The sequence below is a fragment of the Schistocerca piceifrons genome, chromosome 2, assembly GCF_021461385.2.
Source record: "Schistocerca piceifrons isolate TAMUIC-IGC-003096 chromosome 2, iqSchPice1.1, whole genome shotgun sequence".
NCBI classification, from domain to species: Eukaryota; Metazoa; Arthropoda; class Insecta; order Orthoptera; family Acrididae; genus Schistocerca; species Schistocerca piceifrons.
Window position 1 is genome coordinate 848,667,273 of NC_060139.1, and position 16,561 is coordinate 848,683,833.

The 16,561-nt window shown below is 45.6% G+C and overlaps 1 protein-coding gene across 1 annotated transcript in view; it reads left to right on the forward strand.

Moving 5' to 3' along the window:
- Window positions 1-16,561, forward strand: part of LOC124775927 — a 131,154-nt gene that overhangs the window by 15,024 nt on the left and 99,569 nt on the right. The window contains exon 2 of the mRNA XM_047250772.1: window positions 3,363-3,640. Within this exon, the coding sequence (XP_047106728.1) occupies window positions 3,363-3,640 (278 nt within the window). The remainder of the gene's footprint in view (window positions 1-3,362; window positions 3,641-16,561) is intronic.

Sequence of the window (16,561 nt, forward strand, 5' to 3'; positions counted from 1 at the left end):
ATGCACCCAAATTGCGTGAAAATGTAATCACATGTCAGTTCTAGTATAATGTATTTGTCCAATGAATACCCGTTTATCATCTGCATTTCTTCTTGGTGTAGCAATTTTAATGGCCAGTAGTACATAGAATCACTTAGTTGACTATATATATCTTCTCGTTGTAGGATTCCCTTGTCAAAAGGATCGTACATTACCCTTAGCAGGAAGTACGACCGTACCAATATCTTCACGGAGGTTGCGAGGAGCTGCTCTTTCTGCTGGAATGATGTTTCTCGGTTGCGGCGCACATTTCACCAAGGCACGACAAGACTCTCGTCGAATTTCATCTGCAGAATCCTCGGAAATAGGTCTGAAAGCCTCCTCAATATAACTGACGAAATCCATTAAAGGAGGTGAAGAAGGTGTAGGAGCAAAGTTTAAGCCTTTCGCGAGCACTGACATCGTCGCATCATTTCTCCGTGAGATTCACAACGGATCTTCTTGCAGTTAACGTGTTGCGAGACGATTAAACTTAGTACTTCGTCTGTTTGTACTATCCCTGTGAGCCCAGTCCGCCTTGGCCCAAGTTATACCATCAATCCAAACCCACCTAAGGGAAGAGCATCTTGCCTCAATCTTCAAATGTAAATAAAATAAATCCTTGGAAATCACCTCTAACTCTCGACGTGTAAAACGGTTTCGTTCTCTAACCAAGACCATACTTGCCCTGCGATTAATCTTATTTGCGGAAAGACTATTAATAAAGTGAACAACTCTAGCATTTACAATTGAGGAAGGAGGTATTTATAAAATTCCCTTTGAGTGTGCCGCAGCATATATATAGGTCAGACGACACGAACGGTCCAGGAATGCTGTGTACAACACGAAAGACACACCCGTCTACGGCAGCTCTCAAAATCATCAGTAGGAGAACATTGCTTTTCCATGGGACATTCAATGGAATAAAATAACACCAAAATTTTAGCACCGGTTTCCAGCTTCTGGAACTCTGTAATTAAAGAATCCTTGGAAATACGTCTTGCTCACAATTTAATGAATCATGATAACGGCTATAAGCTGGATAAAAATTGGAATCCAATTATTAAAATTACGCGGTCACAGCGGAACCGACATGCTCAGTCGATACTCAGCAAATACTGTTCTTCCTTCACCAATGAGGGCATCACACACTACTAAGCTGCTACGCGCATGTCACCTCCTAACGCATGCGCCCTAAACCGCCAGTACGGTTCGCATGCGCGGAATTTGCTATAAATACCATGACTGCATCAGATCTCTTCAGCCTTGGTGTCACCCTCGACCGTCGCCTCTCCTGGACCTTCCACCTCCGGACAATCCAAGCCAAAGCACGCTCCCGACTCCGCCTCCTCAAGCTCCTTTCTGGCTGTACTTGGGGTCTGGACCCCTCCACCATCCTCCATACCTATAAATCCCTCATTCGCCCTATCCTTTGCTACACCCACACTGCCTGGATCTCCACTCCCCCTACCTTTTACAAATCCCTTCAGATCCTAGAACGCCATGCTATACGCCTCGCCTATCGCATCCATCTCCCCTCCCCCATGCGGATCCTGTACGACCTTATTCCGTTCCCCCACCTCCTCCTTTTCCTCGAATGGATACGGATCCTCTACACCTCCTGTAAAGTCAATCCTCCTCACCCGATGGTCTCTCCCATCCTCTCCCACTGCCGCGCCTGTACTTCCACGTCCCACCTGCTCTCCATCTCTCCACTCTCCATACCCTCTCCCAAGGTGGCTTCCGCCAGCTCCCCCTCCCTGAAGATGCCCTCCTCCCCTCCATCCACCCCTCCTGTCAACTCTGATCCTCCCCTCCCACTTCCTGTGTCCTTTCCTTAGGGCACCCTCTCTCCCTTCTCTCTCCTTCCCTCCATCCTCCCTTCCTCCCCCCTCCTCCCCCAGGCTTCCCCAACCCCCTCCTACCCCCATTCCTCCCCCCCCCCAAACTCCCCTGCCATTGGCATCTCTGCTCTCCTCTCTCCCTCCTCCACCACCTTCCTCCCCTCTTGGCAGGTCCCTGGACTCACACACGCTAAGTGGACATTCGCGCGCTGGAGATCATCGCCGTAAGTTTAGTGTCTGTGCCGTCGTAATTGTGATTTAGTGTTTTTCGCCGCCACGCTCATCGTTCACTTGTACCATCTCGTTCATCAGTGCTTGTCTGCAGTGTCGACAGTGTTTTTGTGTGTTTTCGTCGAGTGTGAACGGCTTCTTGTTTTTTATTTATTGTATCTCCTGTTTTTTTAACCTCCGATTTGTTACTTTTCTGTCTCCTTTTTTTCAATTATGGCAATTCTTGTGGCTGAAGAGCGGAGTAGATGTAATCCGCTGCCAGCCCGCCTTTGTGTAAGGTGTACAAATCACAATAAAGGAAAAAAAACAGGTCTCTTCAGTATTTCGTCTAATCAGCTGAGGATGGCCGGACGTCTCTGGGCCGAAATATCGTGGCATAACGTTGATGGAATCCGGCTGCAAACCCGAACATTAGTGAAAGAAGAAACACGCCGGGAAAATTTCACAAGTCACAAGAGTGATTCAGCTAACCAGATTACGGTGATGTGTAATACTTGGTGGCTGATACACACTGAATTAATTATTAATTTTTATTGATACAAAGGTGGCTCGTCAATCAGCTGAAACCAGTAATCGATGAAGGAGTTTTAGCGATCTTGACATAGGGTTTTTTATCCAAAACTTTTAACGTAACAGATCGCCTGTCTCTAGAATTGACGGTGTCAAGTAATGGCGACAGTACTTTAACGAACTTTCAGCATGTTGCACTGCTTGTGGGTCAGCAACTTCTGTTAACCAGTATAACGTAAAAACCAGCCCAGAGTTGCAAATTTTACTTTTTTTTTTATTCGCTAGATGACTTATTTCAGCCTGAAACCCATTTTCAGATCTTCGTAACATAGTCAAAACTGTTCGTTGCACATTTTTGAGACGGTTTTCTCATCTTCGGAAATACCATTTTTGACTATGCTAAGATGATTTGAAGGTGGGTCTCGAGCCCGAAACTAGTCATCGGGTGAATAATTGAAAAAAAGTAAAGTTTGCAACTCTGGGCTGGTTTTTCGTTGTACTGACAAAACTTTCACTTGCAGAGTAAGTCGGAAACAACTGACTGCAGTCGCACTGGATGCTTGACAAAGAAAAAATTGCGACTAATCTTTCGGAGAGCATTCGTTCCCAATCCAGCAGGATTTCAGCCTTCATTTTAGCAGCACGGTGGTTAGCTACCCATTGAAGAAAGTTCTCGATTCGTTGTAGTTGTTTTTGCCCGTCGCTACACTGCCCTAATAGTGGTTGCATGCTTGTTTTAGCAGGTATCAAGTGAGGCAGTGATCGACGACCCACCCCTCCCACCGGCTGCCGACGCAGCCCGCGCCACAGGTGTTCCGCGACGCCAGCGCCGCAGGTGGACGCGTCCATAAGCTGGACGCCTGCTGTGGGCAGTGTTGGTCGCGGGTCGCAGCAGCAGCAGCAGCAGAAGCAACGGCGGCCTATGGAGGGTCGCAGGGCGCGCTCGCGCTGCATCTTCCTGTGCTGCGTGGCGGCCGCGGCGGCCGTGTCACTGCTCTACGTCGCCACACTGGACGCCTGGCAGCGGCCCGACCGTGGTAACGTCCACCTCTCGCATCGCTCCGTAAAGCCACATCTACTCAGTCCCACTTAACCGTATGAGTTCCAATAACATTAAAAATTTTCGATATTGCTGTGCCTGTATTGTTTAGAAGAATACTGCGATGTACCCTCGGACATGGATGCACGTCCGAAGGAACAGCCACTGCAGCAACTACAGCCGTTACGAAATACACGAAATGTATTCGCAGTTGCGAATACGAACAATCATCAGCTATGTAAGGGAAAGACGACAATGAAAATCTGTGCCGGACTGGGACTCGAAGCAGAACTTCCCGCTTTAAGCGAGCACTCATCTTAACCGCTAACCCAAAGCGGTTAATACCCCTAAACCGTACACCTGTGCACCATCGATCCAAGCGTGCATATCTGTAACTATCGGCTGCTTCACGTAGACCTATTACACCATCCACGTGGGATATACACTGTTGGCCATTAAAATTGCTACACCACGAAGATGACGCGCTAGAGACGCGAAATTTAACCGACAGGAAGATGATGCTGTGATATGCAAATGATTAGCTTTTCAGAGCAGACTCACAAGGTTGGCGCCAGTGGCGACACCTGCAACGTGCTGACATGAGGAAAGTTTCCAACCGACTTCTCATACACAAACAGCAGTTGACCCGCGTTGCCTGTTGAAACGTTGTTGTGACGCCTCGTGTAAGGAGGAGAAATGCGTACCATCACGATTCCGACTTTCATAAAGGTCGAATTTTAGCCTGTCGTGATTGCAGTTTATCGTATCACGACGTTGCTGCTCGCGTTGGTCGAGATCCAATGACTGTTAGCAGAATATGGAATCGGTGGGTTCAAGAAGGTAATACGGAACGCAGTGCTGGATCCCAACTGCCTCGTACCACTAGCAGTCGAGATGACAGGCATCTTATCCGCATGGCTGTAACGGATCGTGGAGCCACTTCTCGATCGCTGAGTCAACACATGGGGACGTTTGCAAGACAACAGACATCTGCACGAACAGTTCGACGACGTTTGCAGCAGCATAGACTATACGCTCGGAGACCATGGCTGCGGTTACCCTTGGTGCATCACAGAGAGGAGCGCCTGCGATGGTGTACTCAACGACGAACCTGGGTGCACGAACGGCAAAACGTCATTTTTTCTGATGAATCCAGGTTCTGTTTAGAGCATCATGATGGTCGCATCCGTGTTTGGGGACATCGCGGTGAACGCACATTGGAAGCGTGTATTCGTCATCGCCATACTGGCGTATCACCCAGCGAGATGGTATGGGGTGCCATTGTTTACACGTCTTGGTCACCTCTTGTTCGCATTGACGGCACTTTGTACAGTGGACGTTACATTTCAGATGTATTATGGCCCGTGGCTCTACCCTTCGTTCGATCGCTTCGAAACCCTACATTTCAGCAGGATAATGCACGACCGCACGTTACAGGTCCTGTACGGGCCTTTCTGGATACAGAAAATGTTGGACTACTGCCCTGGCCAGCACATTCTCCAGATCTCTCACCAATTGAAAACATCTGGTCAATGGTGGCCAAGCAACTGGCTCGTCACATTACGCCAGTCACTACTCTAGATGAACTGTCGTATCGTGTTGAAGCTGCATGGACAGCTGTACCTGTACACGCCATCCAAGCTCTGTGTGACTCAATGCCCATGCGTATCAAGGCCGTTATTACGGCCGGAGGTGGTTTTTCTGGGCACTGATTTCTCAGGATCTATGCACCCAGATTGCGTGAAAATGTAATCACATGCCAGTCCTAGTATAATATAATTGTCCAATGACTATCCGTTTATCATCTGCATTTCTTCTTGGTATGGCAATTTTAACGTCTAGTAGTGTACCTGGTCTGGGTACCCGTGGTCTAGGGGTAGCATCTCTGATTCAAAATCAAAACGTCTTCGGTCCCGGGTTCGATCCCCGCCGCTGCCTAAATTTTGATAAATAATCAGCATTGGCGGCCGAAGACTTCCGGCATAAGAAGTCAACCTCTTTCTGCCAACGGCCTTGTTAAAGAGGGAGGAAGAGCGGATAGAGGTTCAGGGCACTCTCTTGTCTTAGGGGTGGGAAATTGCCCCTAAAGGCGGAAGAATCAGCAATGATCAACGACATGAGGATGCAGAAGGCAATGGAAACCACTGCATTAAAGACACGTAACGTGTATCCACAGGACATGTGGCCTGTAATTGAAGTGTCATGATGCTCTCTCCTTTGGCAAAAGATTCCGGAATAGTCCCCCACTCGGATCTCCGGGAGGGGACTGCCAAGGGGGAGGTTACCATGAGAAACAGATTGAATAATCAACGAACGGATAACGTTCTACGAGTCGGGGCGTGGAATGTCAGAAGCTTGAACGTGGTAGGGAAACTAGAAAATCTGAAAAGGGAAATGCAAAGGCTCAATCTAGATGTAGTAGGGGTCAGTGAAGTGAAGTAGAAGGAAGGAAGGAATGGACATCTCTAAACAGGGCCATCACAGAAGTTGGGAAGGAAAACATAGGTACAAAGAAGGTAGCTGCGAGGAAACCATGGGTAACCGTAGAAATTCTTCAGTTGGTTGATGAAAGGAGGAAGTACAAACATGTTCCGGGAAAATCAGGAATACAGAAATACAAGTCGCTGAGGAATGAAATAAACAGGAAGTGCAGGGAAGCTAAGACGAAATGGCTGCAGGAAAAATGTGAAGACATCGAAAAAGATATGATTGTCGGAAGTACAGACTCAGCATACACGAAAGTCAAAACAATCTTTGGTGACATTAAAAGCAACGGTGGTAACGTTAAGAGTTCAACGGGAATTCCACTGTTAAGTGCAGAGGAGAGAGCAGATAGGTGGAAAGAATACGTTGAAAGCCTGTATGAGGGTGAAGATTTGACTGATGTGATAGAAGAAGAAACAGGAGTCGATTTAGAAGAGATAGGGGATCCAGTATTAGAATCGGAATTTAAAAGAGCTTTGGAGGACTTACGGTCAAATAAGGCAGAAGGGATAGGTAACATTCCATCAGAATTTCTAAAATCATTGGGGCAAGTGGCAACAAAACGACTATTCACGTTGGTGTGTAGAATATATGAGTCTGGCGATATACCATCTGACTTTCGGAAAAGCATCATCCACACAATTCCGGAGACGGCAAGAGCTGACAAGTACGAGAATTATTGCACAATCAGCTTAACAGCTCATGCATCGAAGCTGCTTACAAGAATAATATACAGAAGAATGGAAAAGAAAATTGAGAATGCACTAGGTGACGATCAGTTTGGCTTTAGGAAAAGTAAAGGGACGAGAGAGGCAATTCTGACGTTACGGCTAATAATGGAAGCAAGGCTAAAGAAAAATCAGCACATTCATAGGATTTGTCGACCTGGAAAAAGCGTTCGACAACATAAAATGGTGCAAGCTGTTGGAGATTCTGAAAAAAGTAGGGGTAAGCTATAGGGAGAGACGGGTCATATACATTATGTACAACAACCAAGAGGGAATAATAAGAGTGGGCGATCAAGAACGAAGTGCTCGTATTAAGAAGGGTGTAAGACAAGGCTGTAGCCTTTCGCTCCTACTCTTCAATTGTACATCGAGGAAGCAATGATGGAAATAAAAGAAACGTTCAGGAGTGGAATTAAAATAAAAGGTGAAAGGATATCAATGATACGATTCGCTGATGACATTGCTATCCTGAGTGAAAGTGAAGAAGAATTAAATGATCTGCTGAACGGAATGAACAGTCTAATGAGTACACAATATGGTTTGAGAGTAAATCGGAGAAAGACGAAGGTAATGAGAAGTAGTAGAAATGAGAACAGCGAGAATCTTAACATCAGGATTGATGGTCACGAAGTCAATGAAGTTAAGGAATTCTGCTACCTAGGCAGTAAAATAACCAATGACGGACGGAGCAAGGAGGACATCAAAAGCAGACTCGCTATGGCAAAAAAGGCATTTCTGGCCAAGAGAAGTCTACTAATATCAAATACCGGCCTTAAGTCGAGGAAGAAATTTCTGAGGATGTACGTTTGGAGTACAGCATTGTATGGTAGTGAAACATGGACTGTGGGAAAACCGGAACAGAAGAGACTCGAAGCATTTGAGATGTGGTGCTATAGACGAATGTTGAAAATTAGGTGGACTGATAAGGTAAGCAATGAGGAGGTTCTACGCAGAATCGGAAAGGAATATGTGGAAAACACTGATAAGGAGAAGGGACAGGAAGATAAGACATCTGCTAAGACATGAGGGAATGACTTCCATGGTACTAGAGGGAGCTGTAGAGGGCAAAAACTGTAGAGGAAGACAGAGATTGGAATACGTCAAGAAAATAATTGAGGACGTAGGTTGCAAGTGCTACTCTGAGATGAAGAGGTTAGCACAGGAAAGGAATTCGTGGCGGGCCGTATCAAACCAGTCAGTAGACTGATGACCAAAAAAAAAGTGTACCTGCCGCACTTGCGCAGTAGACGGTAATAACGCACGAAACGCAAATAGAACTGTCTAATCTGTTGTAAAGTCGTTCTTTCTACCGTGCGAAACACAAGGTGTGTCGTGTGATATGTTGGAACGTCATTCGTTCAAATATTTATGTGAACTCAAGGTTCCTATTTAATAAGAAATTGTTTTTATCATTATTTATTAAGTGACTGTTATTCTCTTGCGTAGGTTAATACTGTTCTGAATTACAGACTCGACAGTTACTTTGATATTACGACACTTGGTTACACAGGTATAAGTTCACTATGTGATCTAAACAATCCGGACACCTGGCTGAAAATGACTTACAAGTTCGTGGTGGTCTCCATCGGTAATGCTGGAATTCAATATGGTGTTGGCCCACCTTTAGCCTTGATGACAGCTTCCACTCCCGCAGGCATACGTTTAATCAGGAGCTGGAAGGTTTCTTAAAGGATGGCATCCTATTCTTCACGGAATGCTGCACTGAGGAGAAGTATCGGTGTCGGTCGCTGCGGCCTGGCACGAAGTCGGCTTTCCAAAACATCGCAAAGGTGTTATGTAGGATTCAGGTCAGAACTCTGCGCAGCCAGTCCATTAAAGGGATGTTATTGTCGTATTACCACTCCGCCACACGCCGTGCATTATGAAAATGTGCTCGATTGTGTTGAAATATGCAGTCGCCATCCCCGAATTGCTCTTCAACAGTGGAAAGCAATAAGGTGCTTAAAGCATCAATGTAGGCCTGTGCGGTGATAGTGCGACACAAAACAACAAGGGGTGCAAGCCCCCCCCCCCCCCCCTCCATGAGAAACACGACCACATCATAACACCACCACCGCCAAATTTTACTGTTGGCACCACACACGCTGGCAGATGACGTCCATCGGGCATTCGCCATACCGACACCCTGCCATCGGATCGTCACATTGTGTACCGTGATTCGTCACTCCACACAAAGTTTTTCCACTGTTCAATCCTCCAATGTTTACGCTCCTTACATTAAGCGAGGCGTCGTTTGGCGTTTACCGGCATGATGTGTGGCTTATGAGCAGCCGCTCGACAGTGAAATCCGTTTTCTCACCTCCCGCCTAACTGTCATAGTACTTGCAGTGGATCCTGATGCCGTTTGGAATTCCTGTGTGATGGTCTGGATAGATGTCTGCCTATTACACATTACGACCCTCTGTAACTGTCGGCGGTCTCTGTCAGTCAACAGACGAGGTCGGCCTGTACGCTTTTGCGCTGTACGTACCCTGCACGTTTCCACTTCACTATCACATTGGAAACAGTGGCCTAGGGATGTTTAGGAGTGTGGAAATCTCGCGTAGAAACGTATGACACAAGTGACATCCAATCACCCGACCACGTTCTAAGACGGTGAGTTCCGCGGAGCGCCCCATTCTGCTCTCTCACGATATCTAATGACTACTGAGGTGGCTGGTATGGAGTACCTGGCAGTTAGTGGCAGCACAATGCACCTAATATGAAAAACGTATGTTTTAGGCAATACGAGTTAATGGAAGTTTCAAGATTTGAGTTTTTGCCTAGGAAATATGCGACATGGCTTTCAAGTAATCAGATGGCTCAAATGGCTCTAAGCAGTATGAGACTCAACATATGAGGTCATCAGTCCCCTAGAACTTAGAACTACTTAAACCTAACCAACCTAAGGACATCACACACATCCATGCCCGAGGCAGGATTCGAACCTGCGACGGTAGCAGCAGCGCGGTTCCGGACTGAAGCGCCTTGAACCGCTCGTCCACAACGGCCGGCGACGGCAATGTAGAGCTGCTCTATTCTGGCGCACGGATAATGTGTCTGCTAATTTTCGGAGTTTCACCTGTTCTACCGATAGATGGCTGTCACGTTAGACCAGTACCGTTCGCGGCGGATCGTCGTGTAATACCCGCTTAAGGGGACTGCTAGCGTAAAGCGAGAAATCCTGGTTAGAGTCCTGGTCCGGCACGCATTTTCATTGTCGTCATTCCCTTACACAGCTAATAATTGTTCGTATTCGCAACTGCGAATATATTTCATATAAAAAAAAATTAATTTTAAAATATTTTATAATCTTAGTAAGCGACGAATACAAAAAAATTGCCAAAAAATAAACAGTCAATTGTCTTAACGGGGTGATTTCACTGTGGAACGACTAGGACACACCATTTTCATCCACCCAACATTTCAGAAAAGTCCAAATGTGCGTGAAATCTTATGGGAATTAACTGCTAATGTCATCAGTCCCTTAGCTTACACACTACTTAACGTAAATTATCCTAAGGACAAACACACACACCCATGCCCGAGGGAGGACTCGAACCTCGGCCGGGACGAGCCGCACAGTCTATGACTGCAGCGCCCTAGACCGCTCGGCTAATCCAGCGCGGCAAACATTTCATAAGATTGCTTGAAAGCCGGCAGCTATGGCCGAGCGGTTCTAGGCGCTTCAGTCCAGAACCGCGCTGCTACTACTGTGGCAGGTTCGAATCCTGCCTCGGGCATGGATGTGTGTGATGTCCTTAGGTTAGTTAGGTTTAAGTAGTTCTAAGTCTGGGGGACTGATGACCTCAGATGTTAAGTCTCATACTGCTTAGAGCCATTTGAGCCATCTGATTACTTGAAAGCTATGTCGCATATTTCCTAGGCACAAACTCAAATCTTGAAACTTCCATTAACTCGTATTGCCTAAAACAAATTGTGGTCCTAAAAACAAGCTAAATGGGCCTAAATGTAATAAATTTATATCAAAACTACATACTGCTGCAGTGGTTTCCTTTCGAAACCACTCATAGAAGCAATAGTACAAATTCAGATTTACCGCTAGATGTTTCTGTCTTCCAACAACATCCATAGTTTCAGGCGAAACACGTACTGGTACTTTAAAAAATTGATAAAATGGTGTTTCCAGACAAAACCACAGTTGCTCAAAGGATTACATCCATCCTCCCACTGGTGACTTACCGCCACCCTATTGCTGAATGTTGCACGAAACTGAAGGCAAAGTCTACATCTGACGATGAGACCACACGGCAATATGTCTTCTAATTTTTTTTATATTTATAGTACGTGAAATTCGGAACTCTTCATTCTCCCAAATTCCTTTTCTCTATCCATCCGCCCGCACAGACATCACCTTAAGCCCTACTCCAACTGCTGCATCCCTATGATACGAGTTCATATTTTAAATTATGGAACTGAATCTATGCATTTTTTATTAGTCAGACATTCATTTTGTCAACTGCTATGCCCAATTTTATAAAATGTTTTAGACTTTATATCGCCGGCCGAAGTGGCCGTGCGGTTCTAGGCGCTGCAGTCTGGAACCGCGAGACCGCTACGGTCGCAGGTTCGAATCCTGCGTCGGGCATGGGTGTGTGTGATGTCCTTAGGTTGGTTAGGTTTAAGTAGTTCTAAGTTCTAGGGGAATAATGACCTCAGAAGTTGAGTCCCATAGTGCTCAGAGCCATTTGAAACTTTATATCCACTGACAGCCCTCCCTCCTTCCGTATGGAGCGAGGGGAATGAAATGACATAAAGAAAAAAAATCCGAACTCAAATATCTGTCAGCCGAAGCAGTTGGAGCAACTCTCAAACATGTCGAGAAAATTAACTTCGAGGTTTTCCGAACATCTTTAACATGATTAAAGATACGCAAAATACTCGACGGCCCTCTTTGCTCTACGGTAGAACGCTTACCGCTCACCTGCCACATGAGTGACTGGGATTCGATAACCGTCTGATGCAAATTTTTAACGAGGATCCATGTATCACGAGCGTTTTTCGTGAAGCGTAAAAAGCATAACATGAAAAAATTATATATTTTTTAATTTAAACCATCTTCTATAAATGATCGGTAATTAAGTATGTAATCTCCCCCCTCCTTACTTCTTCCATCTATTGTCCACATTAAACAATGTCCAGTACAAGTAATTAATAACCAGAGTCTTCCATGAAGCTTTGAGAGGAGCGAGGATTACAATAAACTTTCATGTTCACTTAGCTTTCACGTTGAGATGGCTCCATTTCTTCTTGTCTAGGGGTCAGATTCTTGAAGCTGAAAATCTAACATCGGGTTCTCACAGTTGGTTTGAACTCAATAAATTGGAAGACTGTTGTTGCAGATTTTTTACGTGAGTGTATTTTCCACTGATTTTCCCACATATTAGTATATCATACAGTATTTTGATTTTTCACATTAAAAAAGCGGAAATTACATTGTTCGCACTTATTATACAAAAATACGTCCGGTCACATCAGGACAACATTATGACTCTCACATTCTACGGAGATTACAATATTCCAAATGGTTTACTATTTTGCTTAACAAATGAGTTCCTACTAGTTTTCGTTACATTATTAATTTCGATTATTATTTTATAAATGAATCCAGAAATAAACATAGTAAACAGTACAGGATTGCGTAGTTAATAACAGAAATTTTAAGTGTGCAAATAATCCGTAATTTCAAATGTTTTTTAAGAAAAATAATTGTAACTTGTACATTCAGAACTAGTACTTATCGATTATAGCATCGAAACTAAAATATTTTGTGAAGTAATTCCTTTTCATAAATTTTAGCTTGAAATATAACATACTGTGTATAAAACTATATGAAATTTTCAGAAAAGCAACTGAGATAATATTAACCTGTCCAAAATTCGAAAAATAATACTTTATCGACAAATGCTGTTGAGTAAAAGTAATGTTAGAGGAGGCTGTCCATTACAAGTACATATATATATATTTCCAATGAAAACTTGAATGTTCTGTGTGATATTAAGACGCGCATTTTTCATTAAAAAAATGACAATTACGTGTTTTGTGTTATTTACCGTACATTTAAATCACGTTAACTTTTCGAACTGAATGGGAAAAACACGAAAAAAGTAATGACCAAAAGAAGACTGAAATCAGTCATTACCAGTCTCGAGCGCTACCCGTTTTTTCCGTATTTACGTATTTTACACTTCACATAGATGCTTATAGAACACGTATCTGTGTTTAAAAATTTGCATCGGCTAGGAATCGATTCCCGGTCGCCCACATTGCAGGCGAACATCCTACAACAGCCACAAGGCCAGTCAAAAAGATGTTCTAGCTTTAGCGAATTAAAGACGCTCGGAAATCTTCAAAATCGATTTTCTAGTGTCTTTTTGAGAGTTACATGCTGATATGAGTTCCTAACTTCACATACTATAAAAATGAAACACATACAAAAATCCTCTTTCCATGTGGTCTCCTACTGAGCGTTAAAGCGCGTACCATGTTACACATATGGTACTCATGGAAACCGAAGTTCTTGCTTGAACGTTAGCCTTCAAGCGGTTGGAGATGTCTGTAGTTGCGCACCTCACAGCTCCCGCGGCAAGCTGGTAAAGGGGATTCGAGAGCAAAGAAGATACAATACTACAGCTTGTTGCAAAGAAGCCTTGAGTGTTTTAATTGACAATATGAAATGATGTCGTTTCTTTGTGACATCAGAAATAAATATTCTCACAAAGGAGCAAACGTGTCACAGCATTATCTTGCTGAAACAGTGTAGGACACAGATGACAGTGGATGGAACTAGAGAGAAAATAAAAGTCTCAGTTTACAGAACTGCCACGACAGACACGTCTTCGAGACCTCAAAAAGACGTGGTACTGTCGCTGAGGATGTTTACGTACCCAAAGTATAGTTTTATGACAGACCCTATTAGCCAGTGGCGTGGAATCTTAGGGTGCCCGATAACTTCCCGGAGAAGTAATTGCTTTCGCCATCACAGTGTTCTTCTTCGGTATTTTCCGTTGCACAAGTAACGAGTATTCTTCCTCTAAAAGAAGTTAGTGTCTCCTCTCTCGGCCTGCTCGTCCATTTTTTTTCACTCATAATGACCGCTTTCTTTTTTGTCTGTTAATCACCGCCATGGCATATCAGGCAGCGACCGCAGGAAAGGCAAGAATTACTGGTTTCCTTTTAGCACCAGGTCTACATCTACAGATATACCTGCATCTACAACTACATACATATTGGGCGAGCGGCTGTATGGTACGTGGCGGAGGGTACTCTGCTACTATTAGTCATTTCCTTTCCTGGTCCACTCGCAAATAGAGCGAGGGAAAAGCGAATGTCTATATACCTCAGTACGAGCCCTAATCTCTCTGTCTCCGGTCTTACCTTCGTAGACCTTACGCGAAAAGTACATTGGTGGAAGTGGAATCATTCTGCAGTCAGCCTCAAATGCCGGTTCTCTAAATTTTCTCAGTATTGCTCCTCGAAAGGAACGTTGCCCTCCTTCCAGTCTTTCCCAATTGAGTTCCCGAAGTATCTCCGTAGCACTTGCCTATTGATCGAACCTATCGGTAACATATGTATCAGTCTACTTCTGTACTGCTTAGACGTCTTTGCCGGCCATGGTGGCCGAGCGGTTCTAGGCGCTTCAGTCCGGAACCGCGCGACTGCTACCTCAGATGTTAAGTTCCGTAGTGCTCAGAGCCATTTGAACCATTTTTAGATGTCTTTCTTCAGTCAACAGTGGGTCGCTGTAGTGTCCTACATGCGGTCTCCTTTACAGATGAACCACACTTTCCTAAAATTCTCTCAACAAACTGAAATCGACCATACGCCTTCCCTACTGCACAATCCTTACATGCCCATTCCATTTCATATTGCACTGCTGCGTTACGCCTAGATGTTTAATCGACGTGATTGTGTCAGGCAGCACCTTACTAATGCTGTATTCCTACTCATCTGCAATAGCTTATATTTTTCTACATTTAGAGCTAGTTGCCAGTCATCACTCCAACTAGAAATTTTGTCTAAGTCATGAGTAGTGAAGCAAATTAAATCACTTAATAAAATCAAGTCTTCTAGTCCAGACTGTATACCAATTAGTTTCCTTTCGGAGTATGCTGATGCATTAGCTCCATACTTAACAATCATACACTCCTGGAAATGGAAAAAAGAACACATTGACACCGGTGTGTCAGACCCACCATACTTGCTCCGGACACTGCGAGAGGGCTGTACAAGCAATGATCACACGCACGGCACACCAGGAACCGCGGTGTTGGCCGTCGAATGGCGCTAGCTGCGCAGCATTTGTGCACCGCCGCCGTCAGTGTCAGCCAGTTTGCCGTGGCATACGGAGCTCCATCGCAGTCTTTAACACTGGTAGCATGCCGCGACAGCGTGGACGTGAACCGTATGCGCAGTTGACGGACTTTGAGCGAGGGCGTATAGTGGGCATGCGGGAGGCCGGGTGCTCAACACGTGGGGCGTGAGGTCTCCACAGTGCATCGATGTTGTCGCCAGTGGTCGGCGGAAGGCGCACGTGCCCGTCGATCTGGGACCGGACCACAGCGACGCACGGATGCACGCCAAGACCGTAGGATCCTACGCAGTGCCGTAGGGGACCGCACCGCCACTTCCCAGCAAATTAGGGACACTGTTGCTCCTGGGATATCGGCGAGGAACATTCGCAACCGTCTCCATGAAGCTGGGCTACGGTCCCGCACACCGTTAGGCCGTCTTCCGCTCACGCCCCAACATCGTGCAGCCCGCCTCCAGTGGTGTCGCGACAGGCGTGAATGGAGGGACGAATGGAGACGTGTCGTCTTCAGCGATGAGAGTCGCTTCTGCCTTGGTGCCAATGATGGTCGTATGCGTGTTTGGCACCGTGCAGGTGAGCGCCACAATCAGGACTGCATTCGACCGAGGCACACAGGGCCAACACCCGGCATCATGGTGTGGGGAGCGATCTCCTACACTGGCCGTACACCACTGGTGATCGTCGAGGGGACACTGAATAGTGCACAGTACATCCAAACCGTCATCGAACCCATCGTTCTACCATTCCTAGACCGGCAAGGGAACTTGCTGTTCCAACAGAACAATGCACGTCCGCATGTATCCCGTGCCACCCAACGTGCTCTAGAAGGTGTAAGTCAACTACCCTGGCCAGCAAGATCTCCGGATCTGTCCCCCATTGAGCATGTTTGGGACTGGATGAAGCGTCGTCTCACGCGGTCTGCACGTCCAGCACGAACGCTGGTCCAACTGAGGCACCAGGTGGAAATGGCATGGCAAGCCGTTCCACAGGACTACATCCAGCATCTCTACGATCGTCTCCATGGGAGAATAGCAGCCTGCATTGCTGCGAAAGGTGGATATACACTGTACTAGTGCCGACATTGTGCATGCTCTGTTGCCTGTGTCTATGTGCCTGTGGTTCTGTCAGTGTGATCATGTGATGTATCTGACCCCAGGAATGTGTCAATAAAGTTTCCCCTTCCTGAGACAATGAATTCACGGTGTTCTTATTTCAATTTCCAGGAGTGTATAAAACCTTTCGCTCGACGAAAGATCCGTACCCAAAGACTGGAAAGTTGCACAGGTCGCACCAATATTCAAGAAAGGTAGTAGGAGTAATCCACTAAATTACAGGGCCATATCGTTAACGTCGATATGCAGTAGGATTTTGGAAC